The sequence below is a fragment of the Hibiscus syriacus genome, unplaced genomic scaffold (genome assembly GCF_006381635.1).
Source record: "Hibiscus syriacus cultivar Baekdansim isolate YM2019G1 unplaced genomic scaffold, ASM638163v2 tig00117047_pilon, whole genome shotgun sequence".
Classification (NCBI taxonomy): Eukaryota; Viridiplantae; Streptophyta; class Magnoliopsida; order Malvales; family Malvaceae; genus Hibiscus; species Hibiscus syriacus.
In genome coordinates this window covers 682014-709961 of record NW_024063537.1, presented here as the reverse complement: position 1 = coordinate 709961, position 27948 = coordinate 682014, and the positions used below count along the sequence as shown (strand labels likewise).

The window sequence follows — 27948 nt, the reverse complement described above, 5'->3', positions numbered from 1 at the left end:
AGAAGATTATTATAAAGAAGATTCGATGATTCGATAATGAGACAAATGTGAGTGTATTTAACTTGTGTTTATGTTAACGAACAAACATTGACTTGCGATGAGGCAATGTCGGAGTTACATTAAGAAGTGACTTCTAATGTATGATAAGTGTGATTCAATCTTATATGTTCATTTGGAAAGCTAATAGAATTAGTGAATAAGTTAAGGATGCAAGTTGGTAAAATCTGCGTAGAAATTATGTTTTGAATATTAAGTTTAGAAAATTACCAGAAATTCTTAAAAAATAATTGAAGGATGAATCTTATACTATTGGATTTCTATATCAGTCTAGTTTCATTTAGAACAAAAGAAAACTTATATCGAGGTGTATATAAAAGATATAAATTTTTAATCGATGATAGGTCAGAAATAGAGAAGTAAATTCTGCTCAAAATAGCTTATGTCAATTAACTTTGAAAATTCACTATAAATTGTATAAGTCGAACTAGATAGATTGCCTTATATGGTTAGATTCATATTCTAGTCTAGTTTTTAGTAGTGCAAACGAAATAATTTTTCAGTATATATATTAATATATAATAATGTTTGTTTGAAGATAGTGCAAACTGTTAGAATATGAAATTTTGATAAATTTTGTAGTGAGACTAGTTGAAGGCAAAAGATTTAAATCTAAAGCTTAGTGAGGTTTTTATTTTGATTTAAAAATAAATAAATAAAATGTTAAAGTGAGTGCATATTATTTATTTAATTATTATAATCGATGACGACTTGCGAAAAGTCAATTTTATTTTACCTTACATTATGATTTATAAATTTTCAGTATGGAATATTTCTATAATATTTTTCATCAAGTTTTATGAATGATTGTGGGTATGAATTGTTCAAATATGATATTTATGATGATGAATTTTAAATGTTTACAATTATCAAATGATTTTCAGTTATCAGATATTTACAATTACCATATATTTACAGATATCATATATCAGATGTTTTACAGTTATCAGACACAGATGAATAAATGATTCTATGATGATACATATAAGTCCATTTTATGTTGCATTGAGAGTCATAGGTACATTTGACATGTCATTTAGTGAGTACTTTTCAGTTATTAGTTCAGCTTTGGTACATTCATGTACTAATGTTCAGCACCGTTGGTGCTCAGGTTATGATTGTACTGAAGTACATCATATCGCAGTTTCAGTTATAATTCGGCACCGTTGCGCCTAGTACGCACCTTAAACTCACGTACCTTATATTATCTTACATATACATTGGACTATAGCAGTAAATGTGAAAGTTATGACAGTATATGAAAGAAAGGAACTTAGAATTGTAAAGAAAGTTTTGAAATATTTTTGAATAAATAGAACACAAGTTATTTATGATATTTGATGTTGATTTATATGATTTTTGATAAAATCCCGAGATTATGATTTTCAAGTTTTCAAGAGAAAAACGACTTGATTAGCCTGGTTTGAGGTTTTAATGTTTTTATTTAAATTATATTTTATTTCTTTATTTTATGGAATTTATGTTTTATATCATGTTAACTTTATTATTGTCTCACTAAGTTTTACTTAGCGCGTGATGATTTTCATGCGTAGTTTCAAATAAAATAGAGGATATGAAGTGAGGAGCTTGCCAGTATCTTATGAAAATCAAACCTACCGACAGTTTCAGTAAGACATCATAACTTTGACTAATTAGTGACATGTACATTATATCCACTAGGTTGCTTTATTATATTCATATTTTTAAAAGGACATGCATTAGAAACTATGATTATTTTCTTTAATTTTAGCTCATTTTTAGTATTAATCGTATTTATGAATGAATAATATAAATATTATATTTTTAAATGTTTTAAAAATTAATCAGTATTTAAGGTTGTGATATATATATATAGTTATGATCAGCTCTGAATTGTTTACTTACTGACTAAAATTGGATTTGTTTTTCAGTGATTAAATATTATTTTATGATTTTATACGAATAAGATAAAAGTTTAAAAATTGAAACAGTCAAAGTTTAAAAAGAAACGAGATTTTAAATCTTTATGCATAGTAAATGTTTATCAAATTAGTGTGATATTTGTGATTTGTATTACGGTAGATATATGGACTATGGGTGTTTCAGTTTGAGACAGTAATCATTACTGACATAAGTAAAAACGGTAGAAAAACTCGATAAAAAAATAATATTTTAGATATCGCTTTATCGAAAATATTTTTTTACCAGATTTTTCTACCGCAATTACCTATATCGGTAATTGATAATATTAACAAAACATGTACAAATAATAATATTTTCGATATTTTTTTTCTAACCGGATATCATATTTTACTAATGAAATCATGTCAAAATGCATATGCAGATATCAGCAAACAATTCATTTACCTGTCTGTCAATCTTCTTTTTCTCAACCTTTTCCTCTTTCTCACCGTCACCGGTCTTAACATCATCCGTCTTCCCCGGTTCCAACAACGGTAGCACCCGATTAATCAACGTAATCCTCTCCTCTATCGGAACATCCATGACTGCAAACATTTCTCCTCCTCCTTCCTTCAACACAAATCCAACATGTTCCAAGAGCTCGACTCCTCCGGAAATGTCACCGATAGCTTCCCTTATCTTCGTATTACTCATCCGGACCTTCCTAAACTTGTCATTCCCAGGTTCCTTAACTATGTTCCTCAACAACCTAAGAACAACCTGAACCGACTCTTCCGGCAGGTTCCCCGAAGATAGGAACCGACACGAACCTCCAATTCAATCCTCAACGAATCTTCGAACTCGTTCCTGTTTGATTCCGTATCGGTATCACCGCCTTTTCTATCGGAAGGATTAGTGTTAGCACAAATCTCTACATGTTCAGATACCTCCCCTTCGGTCCTATAAGGAGCATCACAAATCGGACACTCCAACATATCTAAGGTGAACCCGTTTTTTGGATACCTTGCTAGAAGTGATCAATGAACCATAAGGATCAAACCTGGTTTCCGGTTTCCGAGTCGGTCCGACATCATCGGTCGAAGGCTTGTTCTGATCGGAATTCGTCAGCTTCGAGGGCAAAGAAGGCTTAGAATTTGATGAGGAAGAAGAAGACGATGATGGAAGAACAGGTTTCGGAGATGTCCGGATCGGGTTAACAGGTCCAGATGAGAAGAACCCAAGATTCGACCTTGGCCCTCAAAATTCCCGGATGATGAGAATTGGTCGTTGACTTTCTTCATGAATCCACTCCATTGTTCTTTCATAGCCATTGTTTTGTGTTTTCTGGGAATTATACTTTTGATTTGAAGCTCCAAAACTAAATAAGAATGATAACAATGATCAAATTCAATGATCAACAACAATAACGACGATGATACTAAAAATAACAAGGAATATAGATCACGAAACGAAGAATAGAGAAAAGGGTAATCAAGGAAGCAAACTAATCTCCATGAGATGGGGAAATTAGAAATCGATAAAAATTGTAATGACCAGAGAAAATCAATGATAAAGAAATATAAACAAGGCGGGAGTTTTGTGTTTGTAACAATAGTTCCTTGGAAGATCACAAGAGAGTTCAGACAAGACTTTGGCTTTTTGTCGATGCTTGATCTTAAAATCCTTAATCGTTAAGAACAGAGATATTGTTATTGCCAGTTGGAATTGTTAAAAGATTAGATAAATTACGTGTTTAATACATAGACTTTTAATTTTTTTCAAAACTATATCTAAAGTTTAGTTTTTATTTCATTTTAGTATCTGCCATTAAAAAAATTAATTTTTATTTCATTTTATAACCTAGTTCAAAATTTAACGTTAAGTTTTGAAAATATTGAAAGTTTAAGTACTAAAATGGACTAAAACTGAAACGCGTTAAGTTTGTAATGACGGGTACTAAAATAAAATGAAAACTAAACGTTACGTATATTTTATAAAAATTGAAAGTTTAGATACTAAAACATACCAAAATTAATATTTTAAGTACTAAATACGCAGTTTACCCTAAAAGATTCCAACGATTCACACTAACGACCTCGAATTCACTAATTCAACCAATTACATTGCACCACGTATACGTGCCTTACTTACCCTAGTTGTAAGGCTCAATTCATTTATTTCTTTATATCTATCGATATCCGATCTATTGATCGATTAATCTGAATCAAATATTACAAAAGCAAGGGCAACCCTTCCAACCCAGCTTGCTCCATTCACAATCATCAGGTTTCAAACCACTAACCTTACTTAAAAGAATCTAATACCTCATCCCATTTAGACTAACCCGTTGTCAGTTTGGCTCAGTCCATTTTCAATTGAAAATTTTAGTTAAATATAGACAAATATTTTTTTATTAAAGTATAGACAAATTCTTTAATGTTTATATTATGTATATATTTTAAAATTTAGAAATAGTCTATTGATTAAATTTAATTCGATTGACGTCATTATCAATACATTACACATGCTATCGAACATGTTTAAACCCTCATTATCCAACTATTTATGAGCAAGAACACCCTGGATAGTATAATTATTATATAAAAAAGGTAAATTATGCATTTAATGCCTAAATTATTAGTTTTGAACCATTTTAGTATCTAATTTTTCAATTTTTCAATACCTAACGTTTAATTTTTATTCTATTTTAGTACACCACCTTTAAAAACTTAACGCATTTAGTACTTAAACTATCAACTTTGATATTTTTAGTACCTAAACTTTCAATCTTTTTAAAATTTAACATTAAATTTTGAACGAGATACTAAAATGAAACAAAAATTAAAGTTTTTAAAGGCGAATACTAAAATGAAACAAAAACTAAACGTTAGGTATGATTTTGAAAAAATATAAAAGTTTAAGTACTAAAACAGACCAAAACTGATAGTTTAGGTACTAAACGCATAATTTACCCTATAAAAAATAGGGGGGGGGGGTTCCTATCAGATTTAATTTAGACTTCAAATGTTGAAGTTAAAGCCTAAACATAATGCCAAGCCTAATTGAGTTTACAATCCGATGAAAAAGCCATTGTACCGAGAAATTCATGCCAACATTCGCAGTATTCCACACGGTTCTATCGCAACTTGTAGGATCCGTCGAAGTTCTTTCACCATCCACCCTTGGCAAACCAGTAATACTAGAAGTATTAACCGAATAAAGATCGATTTTGCCTTTCTTCCAGCATATGGCTAGCCAGAAACACCATTTTCATTCCTTCATTGGCGAACTGGTTAGTAGTTCGGGGTTCAAACATTTCCTCGAACCGATGGGCAATCGAGCAAATATCATTCATATATAAAGGGATTAACTAAGTTTACCGGAATAATGCAGGCAACTGGAAGGGATTTTCGTTCCTTCCTGAAAGCACTGAGTTCAAACAGGGTCAGAAGCTTCAAAAGTCATCATGATTCGTGAATGGAGGATCACAAGGTACAAGAAGATACAGCAATTAGTAAAGAACTCAGAACTCGTGCAAACAGAAAAGTTCACCCATGGACTGAGGTATGAAAATAATGAGCTTACGGATAAAGACTTAAAGCTAAATCGGTGACAGACGAAAGGCACCATCTTCATTCAAGAATGAACAACTATAGTCTATAGCAAGGGAGCATCAGCTAGAACAAAAGGCTAAAGAAAGTCATTTCCTAGCGGCAAATGCATATTTCGAACATTTCTTAGGGCAACTAATGTAGAGAGCTATAGATGAGTATTTGATTGTGTCGATTCGATCACCAACAAGCCTTGCGTAGTTAAATCCTAGAAGATAATCAACTTGTTCTAATTGATATTGCAGGGCCATGGAGAAGGAAATTAGTAATGCCTAAATCTCAACTCCATAAGCAGTTCTCAGTATTGGAGCAATAGCAGTAATTTGAAATGAACATTACCTTTCTTTTTTAATCAAATCAGAAATTGAAAAACAGAGATGCAATGATAATGTCATATAATTGTCGTAAGATAAGCACTCCAAATCATCCAAACACATCCGTGAGGAAATTCAAACAAAAGATTATTGAAAAAGAAAATAAGAAGTAGGCCAAATACAACAGATCTAAAGTTCACATCACTTATCTCAATCGCGATTCTTAAGCTTCTCGAGTCGCTGGTTCAACTGCTCGATTTTAACAAGAAGGCTGGTAACAGAGAAAAGGAGCCAGTACAGAATAAGGGCGGCGGCGATGAGAAGCGCGTTGCGTTGGCTCTTCATGATGGACTTCTGGTGACGGAGATATTCGGAAGGTGTGCATGACTCGGCGTCACAGCTGGGTCGCGTCTCGTATTTCCAGTATATGTCCATGAGGAGGAAGAGGCAGAAAGGAACCACCGACAGGAACGGTTTCAGGAGGTTACGCGTGACGGCGATCAAGCCCTTGCGGAGCCGACGAGGCCTGGAACTGTGAGGAGGAGCAACATGATGGCTTCGGCGCCGGCAGTGTAGCCTAGCACTACCCATTCTAGAGCCATTTTGCGTGAAAATAGCAAAAAAATTGTTGAATCTGATTTAGGTTTTGATTTTTTGGAGCTATGAGGGGGGAGCTTTGAATGTGCTTTGCTTAGAGGAGGAAAGTGGAGAACCGGTTTATTTTATTTTTATTTTCGGTAAAGTATATGAATGGTCCTCCAACTATAAGTGTTGTTTTATTGACTCCTTCAATTATTAAAATTTACAAAATGGTCCTCATACTAGAAGATGTTGCTCTTTTAAATACACTTATTATTAAAAGTTACAAAATGATCCACTAACTATTCATTGTGTTCCAAGCTTGTCCTTTTCTATTAAAAATTGATGGCAGTTTGAGTTGTACGTTAACTTACTGACTGAGACATGATATAATATGAACATAGAATCTCCAACAACTATCATATTTCAATCAATAGGTTAACGTCCAACTCAAACTACTATCAAATTTTTAACAAAAAATGATTAGTTTGTAACGCAATGAATGAATAGTTGAGTGATCATTTTATAACTTTTAATAGTCAGATGACTTAAAAAAATAGCATCCTATAGTCAGAGGACTATTTTATAAATTTTAATAGTTAAAAAACTTAATAAAGTAATATTCTATAGTCGAGGGACCATTTATGTAATTTACCCTTTTATTTATTATTTTTAATGGAACGAGGGACATGTGGGATCATGTTACTGGTGGCCAATAATAAGTAATTGGGATTTTATCTTTGGTGTAATTCCATTAAGAATCCCCAAGCTATTGAATAGATTTTAAATTGGTCCTCAATCTCAAAATATTTTAATGGAATCCCTTAATGATTCAGTATTGTATTAATCAAGTTCATTGGTTAATCTCCTCGTCGAATATAGGTAATAAGAATACATAATGGGATAGGATCATGTTACACAATGTCAAACTCTTTTAGTGTTACACAGTTTTAAGACCGTTAGATGAGTGAAAACAGATGGTTGATATTAACAATAGAAAATGTGAAGATATTTATACGAAAAAAGGAGTCAATCTCAGCCATCTATTTTCACTCATCCAACAATCCTAAATCTGTGTAAAACTAAAGAGTTTTTCATCGTGTAAGTGGATCATGACCCATACATAATTGATATAATATTCATACTTTAAAATTTAAAGTAGACTATTGCGAAGTTTGCAAAGTAATTTATAACATCGACTATAACTTGAGGGTGTCTAGAACAATTCACCCTATTTTTTTTTCAACTCAAATTTAATTCATATATTGCTCTCTATAATTTAAAAATATAGAACTCCTTAACACGAACAATGTTGAACATGGTAATTCATGCTTATTTAATATGAAATAAACTACATCTTCAAATCCATTGACAGGTAGATGCATTTCCTTCTGCCATTACTATATGTAAAATGAAATAAAACCAGATAATTTTATCAAATCTTTTCGATAAAATCGATCGAACCAAATCGACTCGAATCGGACCCAGGAAGCATGTTTTATATCCAATCCCAACTGCATAAAATACAAAAAATAAAAATAAAAATAAAAATCAATGAACTAAATTAAAAAAGTGATGATATTAGGGTATTATTACCATCTATCTTTGTGTGGTTTTCTGTCCCTCTCCATACGTTCAAACAAGCTTCCATCATAAACGCCCTTAACTATCTCTTTCCTCAGCAATCCACGCTCGTCCTTGCAAAGATTGTATAATGTCATCCACTCCGTCCAGCTTCCGATCCTGCGATCCGGCAAAAGATCGTTCCGAGATTCGGATTTCGTCGTCAAAATTAGAAACCCGACTTTCTATATATGTTATGTGCATGTAACTTAGGGACTTTAAGTAATTATATGTACCATCCTTTGAAGTCCCCTGATTCCCTGTTGGACCTGATCATTGCCAAGAGTTCACCGGACGTCAAGGCACTCCCATGCATACGGGCGAATTTGCTGAAGATTTCTTCGAACTTCAACTCTACGAATCTAGCGTATAATAATAACTCGAAATTAGATACGAGTATCATAAATTATTCATCGATAATACATAAAATCATACCTTTGCATGAACCGATAACTGATTATCGAGTCTCATACAAATTATTATCTGATTTACCTTCCATCACTGTCATATACACCAGAATCACTGCCATGTTTTGCCAAGTGGATGTTCTTGACCTCAATCGGAAAGACCGGAGAAGGATATTTCCCCTGCACACACACACACACATATATGTAGTATATAACTATATATATATAAAGACAATATATTATATCTTACGGGACGAGTTTTGCCACTGAGAGCAAAGTGAATGAGGAAAGCGCCGGTCATGGAGGTGAAATAACTGGCCCCGATTGCTCGAAGACCTTCAAAAGTCTCCCATGGATACACGACGCCATCATTGTTTCTGTCGAAGAACGAAACATGTTTTTCCAGAACGGTTAGGTCTGAATCATTACGCCCTAAATCATCAACTCCTGCATGAATTCCCACAGTTACTCATCTGAATTTCACGAATAAAAAGCTGCATCTATGATCTATGATCTATATATATAATCACTACCCTGTAGAAGATCTTTTGATGACAAAGAAGAAGCCATGGTCGGGGTGTCTATGAAACTGAGATCTTTGGCAGATAAGAAGAGAAACTACAAGAACTGATAACAGAAACTTAGACAACGAAATAATGGAAACCCTAATGAGTGCAGAATAGTGAGCAGCTATGGCGAATGTTTATTACAGTGAAGACTCAGGTAAGGTTTTAACAGCTATTTATACTGGGAATAGAAGCCTGATCAAGACTGCTTTGTTGAGTGTAAAGCTTCCAAAACGAAACGTTAAAGCAAAAAAAAAAAAGTTCATTTTCTCGACAATTTCTTTCGGGTTTTGGTAGATTATGTGTGATGTTTTATGTAATTTTTAGGTGTATAAGTATAAGGGTAAAGTACACAAATGGTCCCCCGACTATAGGGTATTACTTTGATTATAGAATGTTGTTTTATTAAGTCCATCAACTATTAAAAGTTACAAAATAGTTATCTGACTATTCATTATGTCTCAAACTCATCATTTTCCTTAAAAAAATGGTGATTGTCTAAGCTGGTCGTTAATATAATGATTGAGATATGATAGTCGGTTGAAATTATAGGGTCAGATTTTATCATATCACAGTTAGCATATTAATGTTTAGCTCACAATACCATCAAATTTTTAACAGAAAATGACGAGTTTGGAACATAATGAACAGTCGGGTGACCATTTTGTAACTTTCAATAGTCGAGGGACACAATACTCTATAGTCAGATGATCATTTTGTAACTTTTAATAGTTGATGGACTTAATAAAACAATACCCTATAGTCGAGGGATCATTTGTGTACTTTACCCTAAGTATAAATATGATTAAAATTATTGAAGTATCCAAAATTTTAGATATATTTATGATATATACTACATATAGTTAAAATTAAATTCATTTTAATTGTACACAATCGTCTAATATATTAATGGTGTATAGAAAATTATACATTATGAGTACATCAAATATTTACCTACATATATATATATATATTAAGATAATTGTTGGATATAATAAATTTCAGATAATTCATGTTATTAAAATAAAGTGATTATAAAGTAATATATGTTATAAATATTTTCAATTATTTGATAATGAACGTTCAATTACCTTACAGTAGTAGTTGGTGCTCGAATTCATGATCTCTAGGAATAACAACAATTCTTTTAGCCAGTGAGATAAGTTAGTTCGAGCACCATGTATCATGCTCGAATAGATAATTAAATGTTTTTGAAAAACAAATAGTTTGATGGAGTAAGATGGAATGAAAGGACCAAATGAGATAAAACGACATAGATAATCTTTGTTGACAAAATATGAAACGACAACCAAGGAAGCTGCTCCAGATGTGAACACAAGAAAGAAAAGAAAATGAAGGCCTTCGCTATTTGCCTTTGCTTTACAGCCACAAAGACAGCTCTACACGCTTTGTGCTCTTTGCCTTCACAGTTCTCCAATCAACTTTTGTTATCCATAATTAATTTATCTTAATTTTTTTTAAAATAAATATTATAAAAAATAAATTTAATGTAATTATTTGATTAATGATTTTCCGTCGTTGGCTGTTACGATGTTGATGTGACAGTTCACGATACTAACTGGCAGTTCACGGTGCTAACATGACAGCCTAGGCAGATAGATTAACGGGACGAATGACATGACATACAGACTAAATTGATTACTCTAACATGACAAATGAGTTTCCACGTCAATATTGTGGACCACCAGGTCAACACTGTGATCTGACACGCTGGTACTATGATAGTCAACGACGAAAAATATTGGTCAAAAGGTCACATTAGGTTTTTTTTTATGAATTGTAAGGTCACATAGAGAGGAAAAAATACTACGAGGGTCACATTCAAAAAATCCCCACATTGAGTTTATAATCTGAGTTGGATGACCACATTGAGAGAAAAAATAATACTCGGATCCACGACCTTCTCGAACTAAGATTCAGTCATTATTAAGACAAGATATAAATGTAAACACCATACTTGGAAGGAAAACACAGCTTTTATAGAACTCTTTTCTTCAAGCCACAGATAAGGGTTATCGGAATGTTTGAGTTCAAAGACTTGTAAATCAGAAATTATGGAAGAAACTACGCAAAAACATGCACATGACATAAGCTGTCCAAAAGAGGAAGCTTCTGAATGAAAATGGAACTGTGGTTTAAGCATTGTTGGAAATAATAAACTTTGATGGTACAATTTTCTCATTATCAAAGAGAAAGCACATACATAGAAGGAATACAACACTTATCTCAAACCCGTAAAGATTCCGACCTCAGTGTTGTCCTCCGATACGACCTAAATTACATCAAATGGAAACGAAAAAAAACGAGGAAACAAGAGAAAAACGAAATGCTCTCGCCAAATAAGATTCGATATTAGCACAGTCCTACAGTTTTTGAAGGTCATCAACTTCGTTAGGAAGTTTCATTTTATTTCACCGCCATTGGCATTTTTGTGCTTAGCCGGTTGCTGGAATGACCTAGTGTATGTATTTTCTTATATACATAATGTTCACATACAACTACAGTGATTTCAAAAGATGCAACACTTCAATGCTAAACCCCTTTGCTCGACCCTTGCCTCGTCATTGCCTAGGAAAATATTATCACGGTTTAATGTTTACATAACAAGCATCAAAGCGAGAACGTTTAGGCACTGAAGAATCAATATATCACAAATAATACAATCGATCTATATGCGAATAACCATAATCTATAATTCCATGCAACAACCAATACTTTATATAGTACGATTCGACAATCCTCAATAACTAAACTCATTTCAGAAAAGAGACAAGCTTAAGACATGAATACGAATAAATTATAAGATCTACACACCTTCAGGAGGCTGAGCTAGCTTCCTGTTCTGTGGAGACATCATTTCTTTCTTCAGCTGAGTCAATATATCCTCCATTGTATACTCCCTTTGCCAATTAGCAAGCATGGGGAAAAGGCTAGGTTCAACCTGGCAGTTTACCAAACCTATAAGTATCATATTGTAAAGTAAAAGGTTGTGAGAAAAACATCGCCTACCACTCCGGTTTCCTGATTTAGACAGGTCATATTTATCCGTGATTGAAACCTCACACTTGGTGGATTATCTGGATAATCCTTGCCACAAAACAGTTTCAATTGGTATATGCGTCCTTCATGAACAGTCTAGCACGCATAAAGAATTAAGCAAGATATCAACTCAGTAGGTGGATTAAGAGGAATCATTATTAGTTACATTTTCCAAAGCAATGGTAGCTTCATTAAAGTTGCACAGGACAGAATAATAGTTAACAAACCAATTTTCTTTATTTCATCGCGTCTTCTGGTGCATGCGTAACCAAAATGTTCTCCTTACATTTTAAGAAATCCTATCAATATATGATAACCCTTTTCTTCTCTATAAGAACCAATTAACCAAATGACCTGCAGCATTGAACGAAAAGTCCTTTGATCTAATCCTATCTTTTGCACTCAACTAGGCCTCTGAAATTACTAAGGTTGAGACTGTTTGATGAGTAAGCAGATATGTCATAAATAAAGGGATAATTCATAATAATGATATGCTGATGACATTTCAGCATGTTTCTTTCATTAACTAAAACAATTTTTTTTTCTTTTAGAAAGAAAAGGAAAAAACATTGTCTATTCTTGCAATTTATTCGACGCATGCTACAAGTACAGATCAGCTTCAAAGTTTGGATGGTAGAAAAATTCATTAATCAACTGTCGCAAAAAGTACTAAGAAATTTCATCTTTTTATAAAAAAAATTGTAAATGTGAAAGACACTATTCCCTTCTCATATCTTTCAACAAGTTATAATGACCACCTTATGGTTGAAAAATGGTCAGTCAATTGCATATAACCCTGTGGTGAAAAAATAATGGTTAACTACTTAGTAGGTCTCCGTTCTATAGGTTGACGAGAAAACTAGTCTCTCGACTAAAAGTCAAGAGACACAAGTGCACCAACTGCCAATTAGAAGAGACAGAGAGAGAGAGACTCACGTTAGGAGGGCCAATAATAGTCCCAGTCCATGACTGCATGTATATATCATCAGCATCGTCCATCCCATAGCTAACAGTTCCATTGCCAATTCCCTTTTCGCCCCTCTCAAGCTCTTCTAGCAATCTGAAATTCCTGGGCACTGCAAGAAACAGACATTTTTGTCCCTAGTCAGAATTGATGACAAAGTCAAACGTGAAGTTTGTATGAAGTCCATCTTAAATAAATGCAGCTTCCAAAGATATTAAAAACAAAGCTTACTTCAACAACGAAAGGTAAAAATACTAAGACTAATGCTTGCATATCATGTCAAATAATTCAAAAGAACCAACAAAATCCCAGAAATAACTGAAGTAATCACAATAGCATACACAATGATTAATCACTCATTAACCATGAATGAGCACAAAAACTAGATATAGAAACAGAACTGCTTTCCCTCAATAAACAGCATAAGTTTGGTTCCATTATTTAAATACATTTGTACCAATATTGTCACTCAATCAATGACAAGTATTTTACAGCAACATCGGAATTCGGAAGTTGAAGGAATATCCACTCAAGTCTCAAGTTGGCGTCTCAAAGTGATTGCACCGGAAGCTTCCCAAAATCAAATACCACAACTTGATGTGCTAGAAGGCCTTTATACCAAGTTTCACTTCACAATTGCCGAAAGAGGTGATCCTTAATGGCCAAAGGGGTATGCAATGAGATATTGAGATGGCTGAGGAGAAAGTAAAAACATGATTTGAGAACCATTGAAGGAAAATTTTAAGGCCCAAAAATGCCGTGAAGAAAGTCCCCTTGCTTTCCGTGGCTACAGTCTTAGTTTCCCCTATAAATAAGATCATATGTCTCTCCATTGTTAGACTAAACATCTTCATCAAGCATCACACTCACCAGATAAACAGGAAAGTCAAGTCATCTACTGAAACTGTAAAGTCGTGCTAGCAGGGTGAACAAAATCTTAAGTTTTCCACTTATTTAATTTGTTCAATTATAACATACTTGACCAGAATCCATCAACCAATTAGAAAGCAGATAACAACTAGCCCTGAAACACGCAGTCAACTTTCATCAACACAAACAAGAGATTAGGAAATCATTGGTTTCCGGAATAGCAAGTTGATAAGAAATCTTCTGATACATTTTGTGCTTTTGTCTCGATTAACCATCACATGCTCATCAAGACGAGTTCTCAAAGCTTCTCAAGGTCAGCAGTTATGATATGAACATTTACGTGATCAATGATGGTCTCCTAGATCCTATGGGTCATTGTCTTCTTCTAACTTTAACAAATCATCAACAAATCCCTTCAGAAGTGGATCAACAGTCTTTATGTATAAAATGAGTAAAAGAAAAATGTAACTTCAAAGTTAGCACAGTCCAAGCATTGGTATTCTTCACTTGATCTAAATATTTCATGAATATTTCTATTATTTCAGCTCTATCTCACGCAGGGCATAAAACCCATAAAAATTTAAAACTCTTGTAAAAATTTCACTACCAGAGCCTATACAATTCTCACCTTGAATATCAAACCAAGCACAAAAAATCCATTTTCAAACATTTAGAACCAATAACTTTTAACTAAACAAAAGAACATTATCAAAACTAAAACTCTATTTCTACCAATTCAAAGGATCACCACTTCCCTATGGAAACCCCCCCCCCCCCCAAAAGATGCATATGCATTCAAAGCTCCATCAACAACAGAAAAAAAGGGGGGAAATTTGAGTGACAAATAAGGGAAATCTAGGGCTTTTCCAATCGAAAACTTACCAACAACACTTGATCCTTCTGTACCCATTTCTTCTTTCGATCTTCCCGATTCAAAGGGGGGAAAGAAAGAACAACAGTTTCAGTATCCGTCTTTTGATGTGTGTTTAGATCAAGATGTGTGTTTAGATCAAGATGATGGCCGGGTAATGTTTTATTATTAATAGTAGATTTTTTGGGTATATTATCTCTATTCTCTTAGGTATTGTAATATTATCGGCGTTTTAAATTAAAATACCTTTAAATTTTTATTTTTTTAAAAAAATAATCTTCTTCTTCTGTTATTGAATAATAAAAATTTTATAAAGGTTAAATTATAAATTTATCCTTAAATTATTTTAGATTTATAAAAAAAATTTATAATTAAAATTTTATATGAAATTTAGAGGTTAAAAACAATTTTAACATTTCATTAAATCTTTTTTATATTTTTAATTTTGTAAAAAAATTATATAAATATTATGAATTTAATTTTTTAAAGAAAATATATAAATATTTTACAATTTGTAATATTATACAAATATATAATAAGGACAATTTGGTTAAATATACATTCAAATAATCTTTTATTCCTTTAACTAAATACGGTAATCTTACATTCCTGCTAAACCAACCAAACACAAAATATAACATTCTCAGTAATCCTATTTCATGGTAATCTTTTATTCTCACTGGTAATCTTATATTCCGTGAACCAAACGCACTCTTAGGGTCTGTTTGTTTCCCGTAATTCGAATTACGGAATTGGTTTTCCCCGAATTCCAGTGTTTGTTTCACGTAATTCGTTTTCCGGAAAATGTTTTCCCGTGTTTGTTTCACGTAATTCGTTTTCCGGAAAACGTTTTCCCGTGTTTGTTTCACGTAATTCGTTTTCCGGAATGTAATTCATTTTCCTAGTAACAGGATTTCCTTTGTGTTTTCTGTAAAATGACTTACGGATTCATTTTTCGTAAGTCATTTTCCGAACTTTTCACTTCAAAGCAAAAATACTCAAAATAATTTTATTTTATGAATTTAATATTAATAAAATATTTTAATATCATTTTCATCAAAATATTAATTATTAAAATATTTAAAATATATTTATTAATATTTATAATAATATTATATTATATTTTTAATATTATAAAATAATCAATTATATTATATAATATAAGATATTTTATTTTATTTTAATAATATATAATACAGTTTTTATATATTTAATAATGAATAATATTATTTATATATTTCAATAATATTTTAGTAAAGATATTTAAAATATACTAATTAATATTTTTAAAATATAATATAGCATTATTACTTTAATAAATAATGTTTAAATAATATTATTTATTATATTTAATATTTGTAATAAATAAATTTTAAAAAACTCTTCAACTAGTGAAAAAAATGTTTAAATAACATCTTCCAAACATCATAAAACGTTTTTCAGATGTTTTCCAGAAATGTAATTCATTTTCCAGAAATGTAATTCATTTTCCAGAATTCAAATTCCAGTAATTCAAACTCCAATAATTCATTTTCCGGAAAACCAATTACAGCCAAACAAACAGACCCTTAGTGTACTTTACCTAGTAGCATTTTTATTATAAAAAATGCCATTTTTTTATTTATATTTTACCTTTATCTTTATGTTTTTAATTTCTATTTTACTTTGTCTATGTGTTTTCCATTTTTAGAAAATAAAATTTAGAGTGACACCCGAAAGTACTAATATATTTAACCTAAGAAATTTGTGAGGACCCCAAATGTTTCGTGGAATTATGTGATTTTTTTAAAGATGAAATTAAAAGTCAAAAATACTTCATAAGTCCATAAACTTTGAAAAAAATTAATATGACCCTCTTATTATTTTTTTCTTTTATTATGACTCTCCATATCAGAAAACAAATTCAAGGTGACCCTTTGACCAATGTTTTCTGTCTTTGATCGTTACGATACTGACGCGATAGTTCATAGTGTTGATATGGTAATCTACAGTGCTTGACATGGTTTGAGTTACTAATTTAGCCCATCTACCATGTTATCTGTCATGTTGTCAACTACTGTGTACTATCATGTCTGCATCGTAGACCGAAACGTCAGCACCATGAACTGTCACGTCTGCATTATAACGGTTAACGATAAAAAAATATTGGTCAAATAGTCATATTAGGTTTATTTCCTGAGTTTAAGGATTGTATTGATTTTTTTAAAAAAAAGTACAGAGATCTCTCATGTCTTTTTGTTAAATTAAAATTAAATGGTATAAAAAATATTTTTTATTTAATTTTATTTTATGATTTCTATTAAAAAATAGTTTTATGATTTTTATGCATTCATTACTTTAAATTTAATAAGATAATTTTTAAGTTTAAATAGAGAATAAACACACAAATTTAAATTCATAAAAAAATAATACTATTAGTTTTAAAATTTATTTATTTAACTTTGTCTTATAACATTTGTTTAAAAATTTTTGATAGGATTTGAAATAAACAATTTTTATATGAAAAATAAAATAATTTGAATAATTTCTTATAACAAGTTTAAATTATTTTAATTTGAATAATTATATTTTTTATTTTTATATGATTTGAAACAAATAACTTTTATATGAAAAATAAAAAAAAATCAAATTATAAAATTATATATTTATATTAAATAGTAAAATAATTTGAATCAAATTAAATTGCTAAATTTCTTTAATAAACTGATTCTTTTATAAAAAAATATCTGACATATATTCAAATTCAAATTTATATGTACAAAAATAATCTAAAATAAAAAAATCCAATAATGGAGACTCAACAGCTAAACACAAAAGGATGCCCTATCAGCTTATCAACAGTGTAACGTCGTTTAGGATCCAAATCAAAGCACTTGTTCAAGAAATCCGTTCCGGCCACCGACATATCTCGGGGTACATCCGGTACATCCCTCGAGCAATCACTCGTCGTCGCCGAGTCTTCCGAATCGATCACCAGACGTTCCCACGGATGTAATCCGGTCATCATCTCCCTAACAACGCACCCTAAAGACCATACATCCAAAGCAGCACTGATTTCTCCATGCTTCACAGATTCCGGCGACATGTAAGGCGCGGTACCCTGAACACAACCCCGACCCGGCTTCCGGTCTTGTTCGCCGGGCTCCTTGGCCGAGCCGAAATCAGCCAACTTCAAATTAAAACGAGAACCAGATTCGTCCAATGGATAAACAAGAATGTTTTCTGGTTTGATATCACAATGCACGTAACCTTTCTGGTGAACATAGTAAAGCCCTTCGAGTATCATCTTCGTGTAACGTCGAACCTCAGATTCCGGTATTCTACCGCCGTATCTACCGATCAAATCGAGGAGGCTCCCGCCGGAGGCATACTCGAGAAACACGTTATCATATTCAACCTCGAGTTCATCGATGCTCAAAAACCGATCACCGTGGCATTGAACGATACTGGGGAAACCGATAAACTCTCGAAGGATCCGGTATTCCTTTCGAAGCGAAGAACTCGGTGACGGCGAAGATTTAACAGCGAGTAACCTCGGAACACCCTTTACCGTCTTCACCAAGTCTACAACCGCAAAGCTTCCCTCGCCGATGCTCTTCACTTTGACAAATTCCAGGTTCGGACTAATACAAAATGGTCCTCTTGGCTTGGACTGATCCATTGTTATGCTCTGTATAGAATTATCGAAACCATAACGTAAAGGCGATGACACAGATTAAAGAAATATTTAGGGTTTCTGAAACTCTTAATCGAATGAGAATGGTGAGTTAAGTGGGTGTGTATATAACATATTTTAGTCCAAGTTAGACTCTAATTTCACCTCTCAATTATCCTATTTAGATTAGAAAAACTAGTTCTTTTTGTGTATTGTGCACGTAAAATTAATTATATTAAATAAACTTAGTATGTATATGTTGCATGTCGTATTTATTAATTAATTATGTAAATATAAATTAAAAAAATAAATGTATCAAAAGCATTACTACAGGAACACACGTTTATTATGTTAATTATATTTAATACAAATGAATTTACAAAATTATTTTTGTGTTTCTTCATTATAGTTAAATTTACAACGGCTCTCACTCTCTCTCCCTCAGTTCATCTCTAGTTGCATACTGTTGGTAGAGAATGTACATCGAATATTTTTATTGAATAAGTTAAGTAAAACAAATTAAAATTATATAGAATAAGTCTTAATTCGATTGATATCGTTTCGATGATAATATACATACGATAATACACAGAAGAAACATGAAGTTGGCACACTCAAATCGTAGTGTATCTTCATTAATGATTCAGTATGGGGTTAGAACATGGGGGCCCTTAGAGGGACACCTTTTCTAGAATGCCTTAGCCTCGGCTTCTTTGTTAACGTCCGACGTAGAACAAATCTACCCTCTTCATCTTCATCTTCATCTTTGACACAGTACAGTTCATTGTGTCTGTAAATATTTAAAACCTTGCAAGCTATACTGCAATACAGTGAATTATCCTGTAGACTTTTGTCACAAATGGTGCAGCAATAATCCCTCGGATTGCTTTGCTGCTGCTGCTGTTGCTGTTGATGATGATAATGATGATTATGAACGAGTCCTTTGCTCCAAGAACAGCACTTTGGCTTTATTCGTATGATAAGTCTTCCATTGCCACCAGGGTTTCAAATTTCGGTCGCGGTCGCGTTTTCGGTTATTTCGGATATACCGTGATTACGGCCGTCGCGAGCGCTATTGCGACCGTCGCATGTAACTCGAACGGTGGTAAAACTGCTAAATCACGGCCGAAATCACAGTCGTTGACCGGTTTTTAAAACCCTAATTGCCACAACAGCGCGATGAGTATCGTAATTAAATGGTCAGTAAAAATCTTAATTTTTGTAGCGAGAAACTGACCTGAATCCCGGAACAATTGAAGAGCTTACACAAATCTTGTCGGTTGATCACGTCGCTGTAGAAGAAGAAGAAGAAGAAGAACACCTTGACGTGCTTGTGAAGAGCATGAGAGGGAAGGCAATGAGAACAAAACGAGTGAACACAGTCGATGCAGAACCGATCCAACTCGTTCTTCTTTGCATTTGGATGAGCAACGCAGTTTCTGAAGAATTCTGTGTTATACATGACGATTATCCATGGCGGCACCACCGCAAGGCTCTTCTGCAAATACCCTTATCGGGTATATATGTGCATATGCATGAAAACTGTTGGGAAATCTTCCATTTTTTTCCTTCCTCTTCCTCTTCCTCTTCCTCGGTTATTTAAATAAAATTTGGAATTCTTTAAAACAGTACAGCTTTGTATTAATAGCAACAAGCTGAAGCCATTTACTCCCTACACCAAAACGACATTAAATCTGTCACTTTCTTCAATGCGAATTTTCATTTGGTATAATTCTAAAAATAGCCCGCAACGTTTACCATAATGATTGTTTTGGCCCTTATTCTTTTTCTTAGAGCATTTTGACCCACAACACTTCACTTTGGGACAAAAAGCTCCCTCTATTGATCAAAACCATCGGTTAACACAATATTAACAATAGGGGTGAGTGTCGAGTCGAGTCAAAAATTCGAGTTACTCGAGTTTACGAGTCCTATTTTACAACTCGAAGTTGACTTAAAACTTTTTCGAGTCAATTTGAGTCGAATTTTTGAGTTTCTGTTGAAATTTAATTGTATATGTTTATAACATCATGATATTATTTTATTCCAATTTAATTGGTTTTTCATAACTATATATGTTCCTTCATATTTTTTTCATATATGGTATACATATATCGTACAGAGTTGAGGGACACGATACAAATTTGAAAATAAATCCATTAATTACTAAAAATTTCAAGTTACTATTCGAGTTGTATTTTACAACTCGATTTGAATTTGAAATTTTTCAGGACGAGGCGACTCAAAAAATCGATTTTTCAACTCAATTTGAGTTTTGTTCACCCCTAATTAACACTCCAAGATAGGAGTCTCTTTTAGCCTAAAATGAAACACTGAGGGCTTGACACCCTAGAAAAAATAATAGCAAATAAAGCGATTATTTTGTCAAATGATAAGAGTTTTTTTGTTCTAAAATGAAACGTTTGGAGCTAAGATCCTCCGAAAAATAGAATATGGATCAAAATGAACATTTCGATAAACGTTGGGACTTCTTTTTGGTATTATGCCTTTTCGTTTCCCCTTCCCTGCTTTTTATTGAGTAACGTAGTTTCAATTGCATGCATTTTCCACCTACCTCACGTAATCCTCATATTACGTACTATTATCCATATGTGGCTAAAATACTGTTGTTCCGTGTCATGATTTTCTTTTACGAGTAAAATAATCAAAAATGGATAAAGAAAAACACAAACACAAAAACACCCAAGATTTTAGTACCTGCGACAAAATCTAGAATTCGAGCCGATAATATAGTAAGGGTTAAGTTACACTTCTAGTGCTAAACTATTAGTTCCGGTTGGTTTTAATACCTAAATTTTTAATTTTTTTAAAAATTATATCTAAAATTTAGTTTTTGTTTTATTTTAGTATTTAGTTCAAAATTTAACGTTAAGTTTTAAAAAAATTAAAAGTTTAGGTATTAAAACGGACTAAAACTGATAGTTTAGGTACTAAACGAAAAATGACGAGTTTGGATTGGAACATCTTGAATAGTCGGGTGACCATTTTGTAACTTTTGATAGTTGAAGGACTCAACAAAGCAACACTTATAGTTGGAGGATCATTTTGTACTAAACATGTTAAATTTTTAACGACGAAATACTAAAATGAAACAAAAACTAAACGTTGGGTATGATTTCGAAAAAAAAATTAAAGTTTAAGTACTAAAAAGTATCAAAATTGATAGTTTAGGTATTAAATGTGTAGTTTACCCTAAAATAAGATCTAGGTAAACTAATACACAATAAAGTCAGCAAATAAGTTGTTATCCACCAAAGAAAAAGAACAATATTCCACATCAGTGTTTTGTTATCTAAACAACAACGGTTAACGGTCGAGTGATCAATTTGTTATAAAATGATAATATTAGTAATCAAATTGTTACTTTTAAAACATTAATGAGAAAAAGGGAATGTGTTCGAATTTCAGTGACCATTTATGTAGTTTATTCTAATGTTATTATATTTTTAATTTATTTATTCAATAAATTAACAACTACTATTAATTGAGAAAACTCCCTAGCATAACCGCTAACCATTAATAAGGTTGGTTTGATCTCATATCTTTATGTTCACATCTTTGATGACTTACTCGTCTATATAGGGTTGTGGGAAAATAATTTCTTCATATATAAGGTATCTACCATATTATTTTATGAACTAGGATTTTTTATTGGTCTGAAGAGGCCGTGCATTTCTGAGGTCTTCTCAATTTGTATGAAGATGCCATACATTCGTGGGGTCTTCTTCATTTACCTGAAGACGTCATGCAATCGTAGAGTCTTCATATTTAGCTTGAAGATGCGTATAGGGATGGGCATGGGACCCGAACCCGACCCGACTCGATTGGGTCGGGTTTTCTTTTAAAAAAACATAGTCGGTTTCGAGTTTAGGGGGGAAAATACCCGAACTGACCCGACCCGAAAAAATATATAAGTTTACCTTATATATTTAGGAATAATTACAATAATGCCCCTCTATATATAAAATTTTTCAATTAAGTCATTGTTTCTATTGAATAAAAATAATATTTTTATTATTATTTTGGGTCGGGTCTCGGATGGAGGCTCTCTTGTTCTCGGGTCGGGTCGGGTGGACAAAAAACCCAACCCAACTTAATCCATGCCCATCCCTAGACACGTGGAGCACCTGACGTCTTTAGTTTGATACTGTCCAATTCACCGTAGATAGAAAATAATCCTCAAAGTGAAACTATATTGAGAATTTTATCTATCCATTTCTCCCATCTTTGATACGATAAAATTCAAAATTTAAATCAAATTTCTATACAGATTTTTGTATCATTCAATGATTATTTCCCTACTTCCACCTTGCTATCCGAACCAATTGAATTTGGCCGACAAGATCATATCAATACAAAATCAACAATTGCAATGAGTTCGTCTTTAATTACCATCAAATCGACAAGATTTTTTAGCTTTTGTTTACGGTTAGTTTATGTATTCGATTTTTAAATTTCATTTATAAGTTAAAGAAAAATGATAAAATTATATCACTGATGCTTAAACTCGTTAAAATTCATAGTTTAAATTGTAACTTTTATCATGTGTTATATTTAATCCTTATCTTCACCGATATTTAAAATGTAAAAAGTAGAAGGAAAAGGAGAATCGGGTAAACGGGGTTGTTCACGAACATAAATGGACGAGTTGATAAACGAGCTTATTTGTGAACATAAACGAACCGAAAACATCTATGTTCGTGTTTATTTGTTTATTAAATGAACATAATTTTTTTGTTCATATTCGTTTATTTGGTTTAATAAACGAACATTATACGAATGATTCACGAACAGTTCACCGAACCCTTTGTTCCTTTACACCCTTGTTTCTCTCACACCCATCTGAACCAATCTATAAAACAGTTAAAATTCGAAGGTTTAATTCATTTGATTTATGTAAGTGACTAACCCAAACTCGTTTTTGAACACTAATAAATCTTGTTATTCGAATAACTTGAAATTTTTTATCCGATTGGTCAATATGAGCCACATGGCTATTCATTATATGGATGTTCCATTTGCTTGCAATCAACCCAACATTTCTGATTTATAAGATGAATGCAATACAACAACAAAACCCTATTTTCATATACAATAGGGTAAGGGGAGGTAGGGTAGTAGGCTTCCCCAACGCAAGGTTGAAAGCAGCTTCTGTGGAAGACCTCCGACAGTCATAAAATTAAAAATAAAAATAGAATGCAATGCATGTATAGTTAAATAAATAAATACATAGTTGAACAGTGTTAATAATGCAGTCTTCAATATGCGCGTCTGTAAATGAGAAGTAATCCCTGCATAAAAATCTCTATAATAAACAGAAATGTAAGACCCGACAAAATTTAAAAAATGAAACATGAAGAGAATGATACACAGAAGTCAACGATAGCAAGCTACGAGAATGAATAAATAAAATGGGTTAAAACCTAAACAAAGGCAACACTACTCCGTTACCCTAGTTCTAAGCCTCCATAATTTCCATTGACAGAAACGTATAAAAAGTAGAAGTCATATAAATTACTACAAAGACATTAAAAGAAGACATAGATGATACACTCTACGGATTTGACCTGCACTACTCGGCTACCATGGTCTTAAGTCTCCATAATTTCCTATCAGAGGTCATGTCCTCGGTAAGGGCTAAGTCCTTCAAATCAGATCTCAAGCAGTCTTCCCACTTCCGCCTTGGTCGTCCTCTCCTTCTGGCACCGTAGACTGTAATCGACTCTACCCTCCTTCTATAAGATGAATGCAATATAAGACAATAATCCGCACAAGATTTATCTTTCAATGTCAATAAGTTATTTGTTGATATCTATTTTTACATTTTTATTAGATTTTTAATCATTTTCTTGTATAATTCTATTTTATTCTCTAGGGGTTAATTTGTGAGTTTTTAGAGTTTCGAGGATTATATCTGTACAATTCCTTAATTTGAGTATTCTCTTGGAGTTTCTGAAGTCTCTAGAGACTCGTGTCTTTTGGATAACTATAGTCCGATGGTGAGACTGATGACCTGCTCATATGATCTTCAACCTTCTAGCTGTCGGCAGAGCCAACCATTATCGGAGCAGGGTGAGCGATTGCCCAGGGCCCCTATTTGTATTGGGTGCTTAATTTTTTAATTATACTTTTTTATTAATTAGAACTTTTATTTTTTTATTTTTTATAATTAAGGATCTTAATTATTGTAATCTCATTTTTACTTTTATAATTTAGACTCGTAATTTTGTTCAAGGGTAAATCATACCGTTCCTCATTGAATTTTACTTTCTCTCCTATTTTACTTATCATACTTTTAATTTTTTTAATTTGCTCACTGAACTTTATAGATTGAATCATTTTACTCACTCCTCTATTATCTCTCTAACGTTGTGATGGTGTGTATTTTTTATTATTATTTAATATAAAATAATTGAAAATATAAAGGGTAAATTACATCGTCCATCACACAACTTTACCCTCTCTCCTATTTTGCTCACCTAACTATAAAATAAAAAACAGAAGGTGATCAGATATCACTGCCGGCCACCGTCGACCACCGTAGATGGTGGTCGTTCGGTCCCAAATTTCATGGGTCGCTTCGCCTCGACACTTTGAGTCTGAATCCGACCTCCATTTTATTGGAACTTGCTCCGAAATCCATGAATTGAAGATTAAAAATGAAAAAGCCGAAACGTTTCAATCGAAATTCACAGATTTTTGGACATTTTGTGGTGAAACAACCACCATATTCAGACTCAAGAGATCGATACGAACCGACTCATGAATTTTGAGATCGAACAACCAACATTAATGACGATAGACAATGACCAAAATGAAAAATAACGTGATGGTGAGCGGCGGCAACCAATCACCTTATTTGCAAAGTAGAGAGAAAATGGGGAGAAGGAAGAGGATTCAAAACGACATCGTTTTGGTGTATATTTGAGTTTTTTAAAACGACGTCGTTTTTGGTATTCGTGTCATGTCAAAACATCGTTAAAAAGTTAAATGTGAAGTGAGTAAAATGATCCAATATATAAAGTTTAGGTAATAAATTTAAACGATATTAAATTAATTGCTATTTGAAGAAAAAAAGTATGTAACAAAGATAAATGCCAAAACTCCATGATGCAGTCATTCTCATCAAATATTGAGTGAAGGCCACCTGGAAGAGTAGTTGGCGTAGGCAACTTCGTAGGACAGGACAGCATTGTCGTGGCTCTGAAGATGGGGAAAATTCGTGTGTTAGTCCAAATTTATTCAATGATTAAGATGGAGACCCAATTACACACCCTTTGCCCAACAAGCTTCCGTTTCCTAAAGGGTGTTCATAACTAGGTCAAAACCGAATTAATCTTCCGAACCAAAATTTTGATCGGTTAATCATTCGGTTACTTTTTTAATTTAATCAATTAGAATTTAATAATTTTTTAAATTTTAATTATCAGTTAATTTGATTTAAAATTGATTAATTAATCGAATTAACCGAGGTAACCAGAATTATTGAATATTCAATATATTATATATATATTATTTAGCTTTAAGGGTGTTTAAACTTCGATTTTAACCATATTAACCGAATAAATAAAAAATAAAAAACATTTAATATATAAATAATATTATTTATAAATTTATGTTAATTCGATTAACCGACTAATTAATTGAACTTAATTTAATTCGGTTAATATTTTAAAAAAATAGTTTTATTAAAACTACGAACGTTTATCCTCGAATAATACCTCAAATCAATAAAATAAAAGTAAAATTAAGAAATTTTACACCGCATGGTGTTTGTGTGTATATATAAACCCTCCAAGCTCTAAAAAGAAGGCGGGTATACAAGGCTTAGGCGTGAAGCCATTTGCGTTCTGCCAAAGTGCGAATTAGGTATGCGAGTTGAGAGAAAATATGGAGCAAAAGAAGAAGAGGATGAGCAGCAGCCATGAAAACACCATCTTCAACAACAAAGCAGCAGCTAAAGCAGACGAAGATGGATGTATTAAAGGCGTCCCGATCCATAGCCAAGTGATGAAGATCAAACGGGAGTTCGAGAAGATCAAGCACCCATCGTTGCAGCAAGCCGATATGCATAGACGGGTTCTTCGAGAGATCACCAGGCACAGGTCTCGTTCGCCTCTGGGGTTAGCCGCCGAGAGACCCATTTCTGTTGGGAATTAATGGAAACAGTCCGCCATGGAAGAAGCTTGTTGAGAAAAAAGAAAGAAAGAGAAGACGGCTTATTTTCATGGCGAGGGACAGGTTTTTTAGGGTTAGAGTCTTTGTTTTGTTGTCTGGAACTTTGGTGTATCTGTTGTAGATATGTTTGTGGAGGAAAACAGTCTTCTTCCTTCTCTGTTTCTCTGTTAATAACTTAAACCAAGTTGTTCTCGCTTGGATTAAACATTGAACCCACCTGATCTCCCTCTGTTTATGGAAATGGAATGCAGTTGAGCCCAGGTTTTTAAATAGCGTTTTCGGTTGCGTCACTTTTATCACAGTTGCAGATATAACGATGTTATTACGATCATTGTAGATATCGCGATGTTGAATTTTTTCGAAAGAGTTGATTTTTTTTAATAAAAAAATAGCGAAATAATAGCAAAATACCTGTATGCTATTGCCGTGATTGGTCATGATCCGCTAAATTATGGTTGCGATCTGCCGCTATTGGTGTGATCTCGCTTCACACCGCTATTTTCAGTGATAGCGGTTTCGAACACCGCCACGACCACGATATAACGGTCAGGACACCGCTATTTGAAACCCTAGTTGAGCCCTCTGTGTATTATATATATTTAAGGGTAAACTATTCTTGTTTGCTTTAATTTATCATTTTTATCACTAAACTTTAAGTGGTTTTAATTTTAAGTATTGAGCCTTCTAGCTGTTATTAATTATCAATTGTCGTTCATCACTATTCATTATTTACTGCTACATCGGTATCAAAAAGTTTGTATTTTATCTATTTTACTTTTTAATTGATTTTTCACGAAATCTATTTAAATTGGCAAAATTATATATGCAAGTTCGGTGCGCTAATATTTCAATCTCTTTGAATTCATCTAATGAGATAAATTTTGGGGTATATCGTTCGTTGATGAAATCAATATGAATCTTAAAATTCAATGATATATAATGCAATTTAAAAAAAATATCCGTAGACGTGAAAAGTTCAAAATTATTTGAAGCACCAACAATCAGTCGATTTAATAGGATGAGGCACTAGATTTTTTGAGCAAAGTTATGAGTTCAAATCCCGAGATTTACGTATGGAGTAAACTGAGTTAGGAGGGTCACCTCTGTTATGGACCTCTATTATGTAAACTTTGTATGGACGTATGGGTGTGTGGGGGGCTGAATTTACGAGATAATGTTGTGAGAAAAAAAATTCACGAGATAACACGTTCCAACAATTAATTGTTGAGATAGGGTGTTTGCTACAGTTCAAATGAAGGTCGCCGGGTGTTCTGGGCGACCAATGAAGGTC

The 27948-nt window shown here is 32.8% G+C and overlaps 3 protein-coding genes and 2 pseudogenes across 4 annotated transcripts; all 5 read right to left on the bottom strand.

The window, feature by feature from the left end:
• Nucleotides 1–2326: 2326 nt before the first annotated feature.
• LOC120197214 lies at nucleotides 2327–3596 on the bottom strand (annotated as a pseudogene).
• Nucleotides 3597–4113: 517 nt separating this feature from the next.
• LOC120197215 (probable peroxygenase 5) lies at nucleotides 4114–9194 on the bottom strand. 2 transcript variants are annotated; one of them, XM_039198819.1, is made up of 7 exons: nucleotides 9006–9193; nucleotides 8723–8919; nucleotides 8558–8652; nucleotides 8302–8427; nucleotides 8039–8185; nucleotides 6938–6941; nucleotides 4114–4126 (listed from the first exon to the last, which is right to left on the bottom strand). In XM_039198819.1, exons 1-7 carry the CDS (start codon nucleotides 9040–9042, stop codon nucleotides 4121–4123), a joined length of 612 nt encoding a protein of 203 aa, XP_039054750.1. In that variant the 5' UTR covers nucleotides 9043–9193; the 3' UTR covers nucleotides 4114–4120. The 2 variants fall into 2 exon arrangements, with proteins under 2 accessions (XP_039054750.1, XP_039054749.1); XM_039198818.1 differs by lacking the exons at nucleotides 4114–4126; nucleotides 6938–6941 and adding an exon at nucleotides 7755–7956 and having other exon boundaries at nucleotides 9006–9194.
• Nucleotides 5869–6574, bottom strand: LOC120197216 (annotated as a pseudogene).
• A 2010-nt stretch (nucleotides 9195–11204) lies between the features above and the next one.
• Nucleotides 11205–14927, bottom strand: LOC120197186 (ubiquitin-conjugating enzyme E2 variant 1A-like). The gene is made up of 5 exons (XM_039198788.1): nucleotides 14815–14927; nucleotides 13035–13174; nucleotides 12069–12194; nucleotides 11874–12000; nucleotides 11205–11627 (listed from the first exon to the last, which is right to left on the bottom strand). The coding sequence occupies exons 1-5, from the start codon at nucleotides 14840–14842 to the stop codon at nucleotides 11569–11571; spliced, it is 480 nt and encodes a 159-aa protein (XP_039054719.1). The 5' UTR covers nucleotides 14843–14927; the 3' UTR covers nucleotides 11205–11568.
• A 2673-nt stretch (nucleotides 14928–17600) lies between these two features.
• LOC120197163 (mitogen-activated protein kinase kinase kinase 17-like) lies at nucleotides 17601–18464 on the bottom strand. The gene has a single exon (XM_039198763.1). The coding sequence runs from the start codon at nucleotides 18462–18464 to the stop codon at nucleotides 17601–17603; it is 864 nt and encodes a 287-aa protein (XP_039054694.1).
• Between the last annotated feature and the right edge of the window lie 9484 nt (nucleotides 18465–27948).

What these genes read in the sequence shown, in the direction of transcription:
- LOC120197215 (XM_039198818.1), bottom strand. Translation starts at nt 9,042, where the DNA reads ATGGCTTCTTCTTTGTCATCAAAAGATCTTCTACAGG. An exon ending in TCAGTGGCAAAACTCGTCCC is followed by an intron (nt 8,653 to 8,722) that starts GTAAGATATAAT and finishes GTGTGTGTGCAG; the next exon opens with GGGAAATATCCTTCTCCGGT. An exon ending in TCAGGGGACTTCAAAGGATG is followed by an intron (nt 8,186 to 8,301) that starts GTACATATAATT and finishes GCCGGATCGCAG; the next exon opens with GATCGGAAGCTGGACGGAGT.
- LOC120197186 (XM_039198788.1), bottom strand. Translation starts at nt 14,842, where the DNA reads ATGGGTACAGAAGGATCAAGTGTTGTTG. An exon ending in AGAAGGATCAAGTGTTGTTG is followed by an intron (nt 13,175 to 14,814) that starts GTAAGTTTTCGA and finishes TGTTTCTTGCAG; the next exon opens with TGCCCAGGAATTTCAGATTG. An exon ending in TAAATCAGGAAACCGGAGTG is followed by an intron (nt 12,001 to 12,068) that starts GTAGGCGATGTT and finishes GTAAACTGCCAG; the next exon opens with GTTGAACCTAGCCTTTTCCC.
- LOC120197163 (XM_039198763.1), bottom strand. Translation starts at nt 18,464, where the DNA reads ATGGATCAGTCCAAGCCAAGAGGACCATTTTGTATTAGTCCGAACCTG.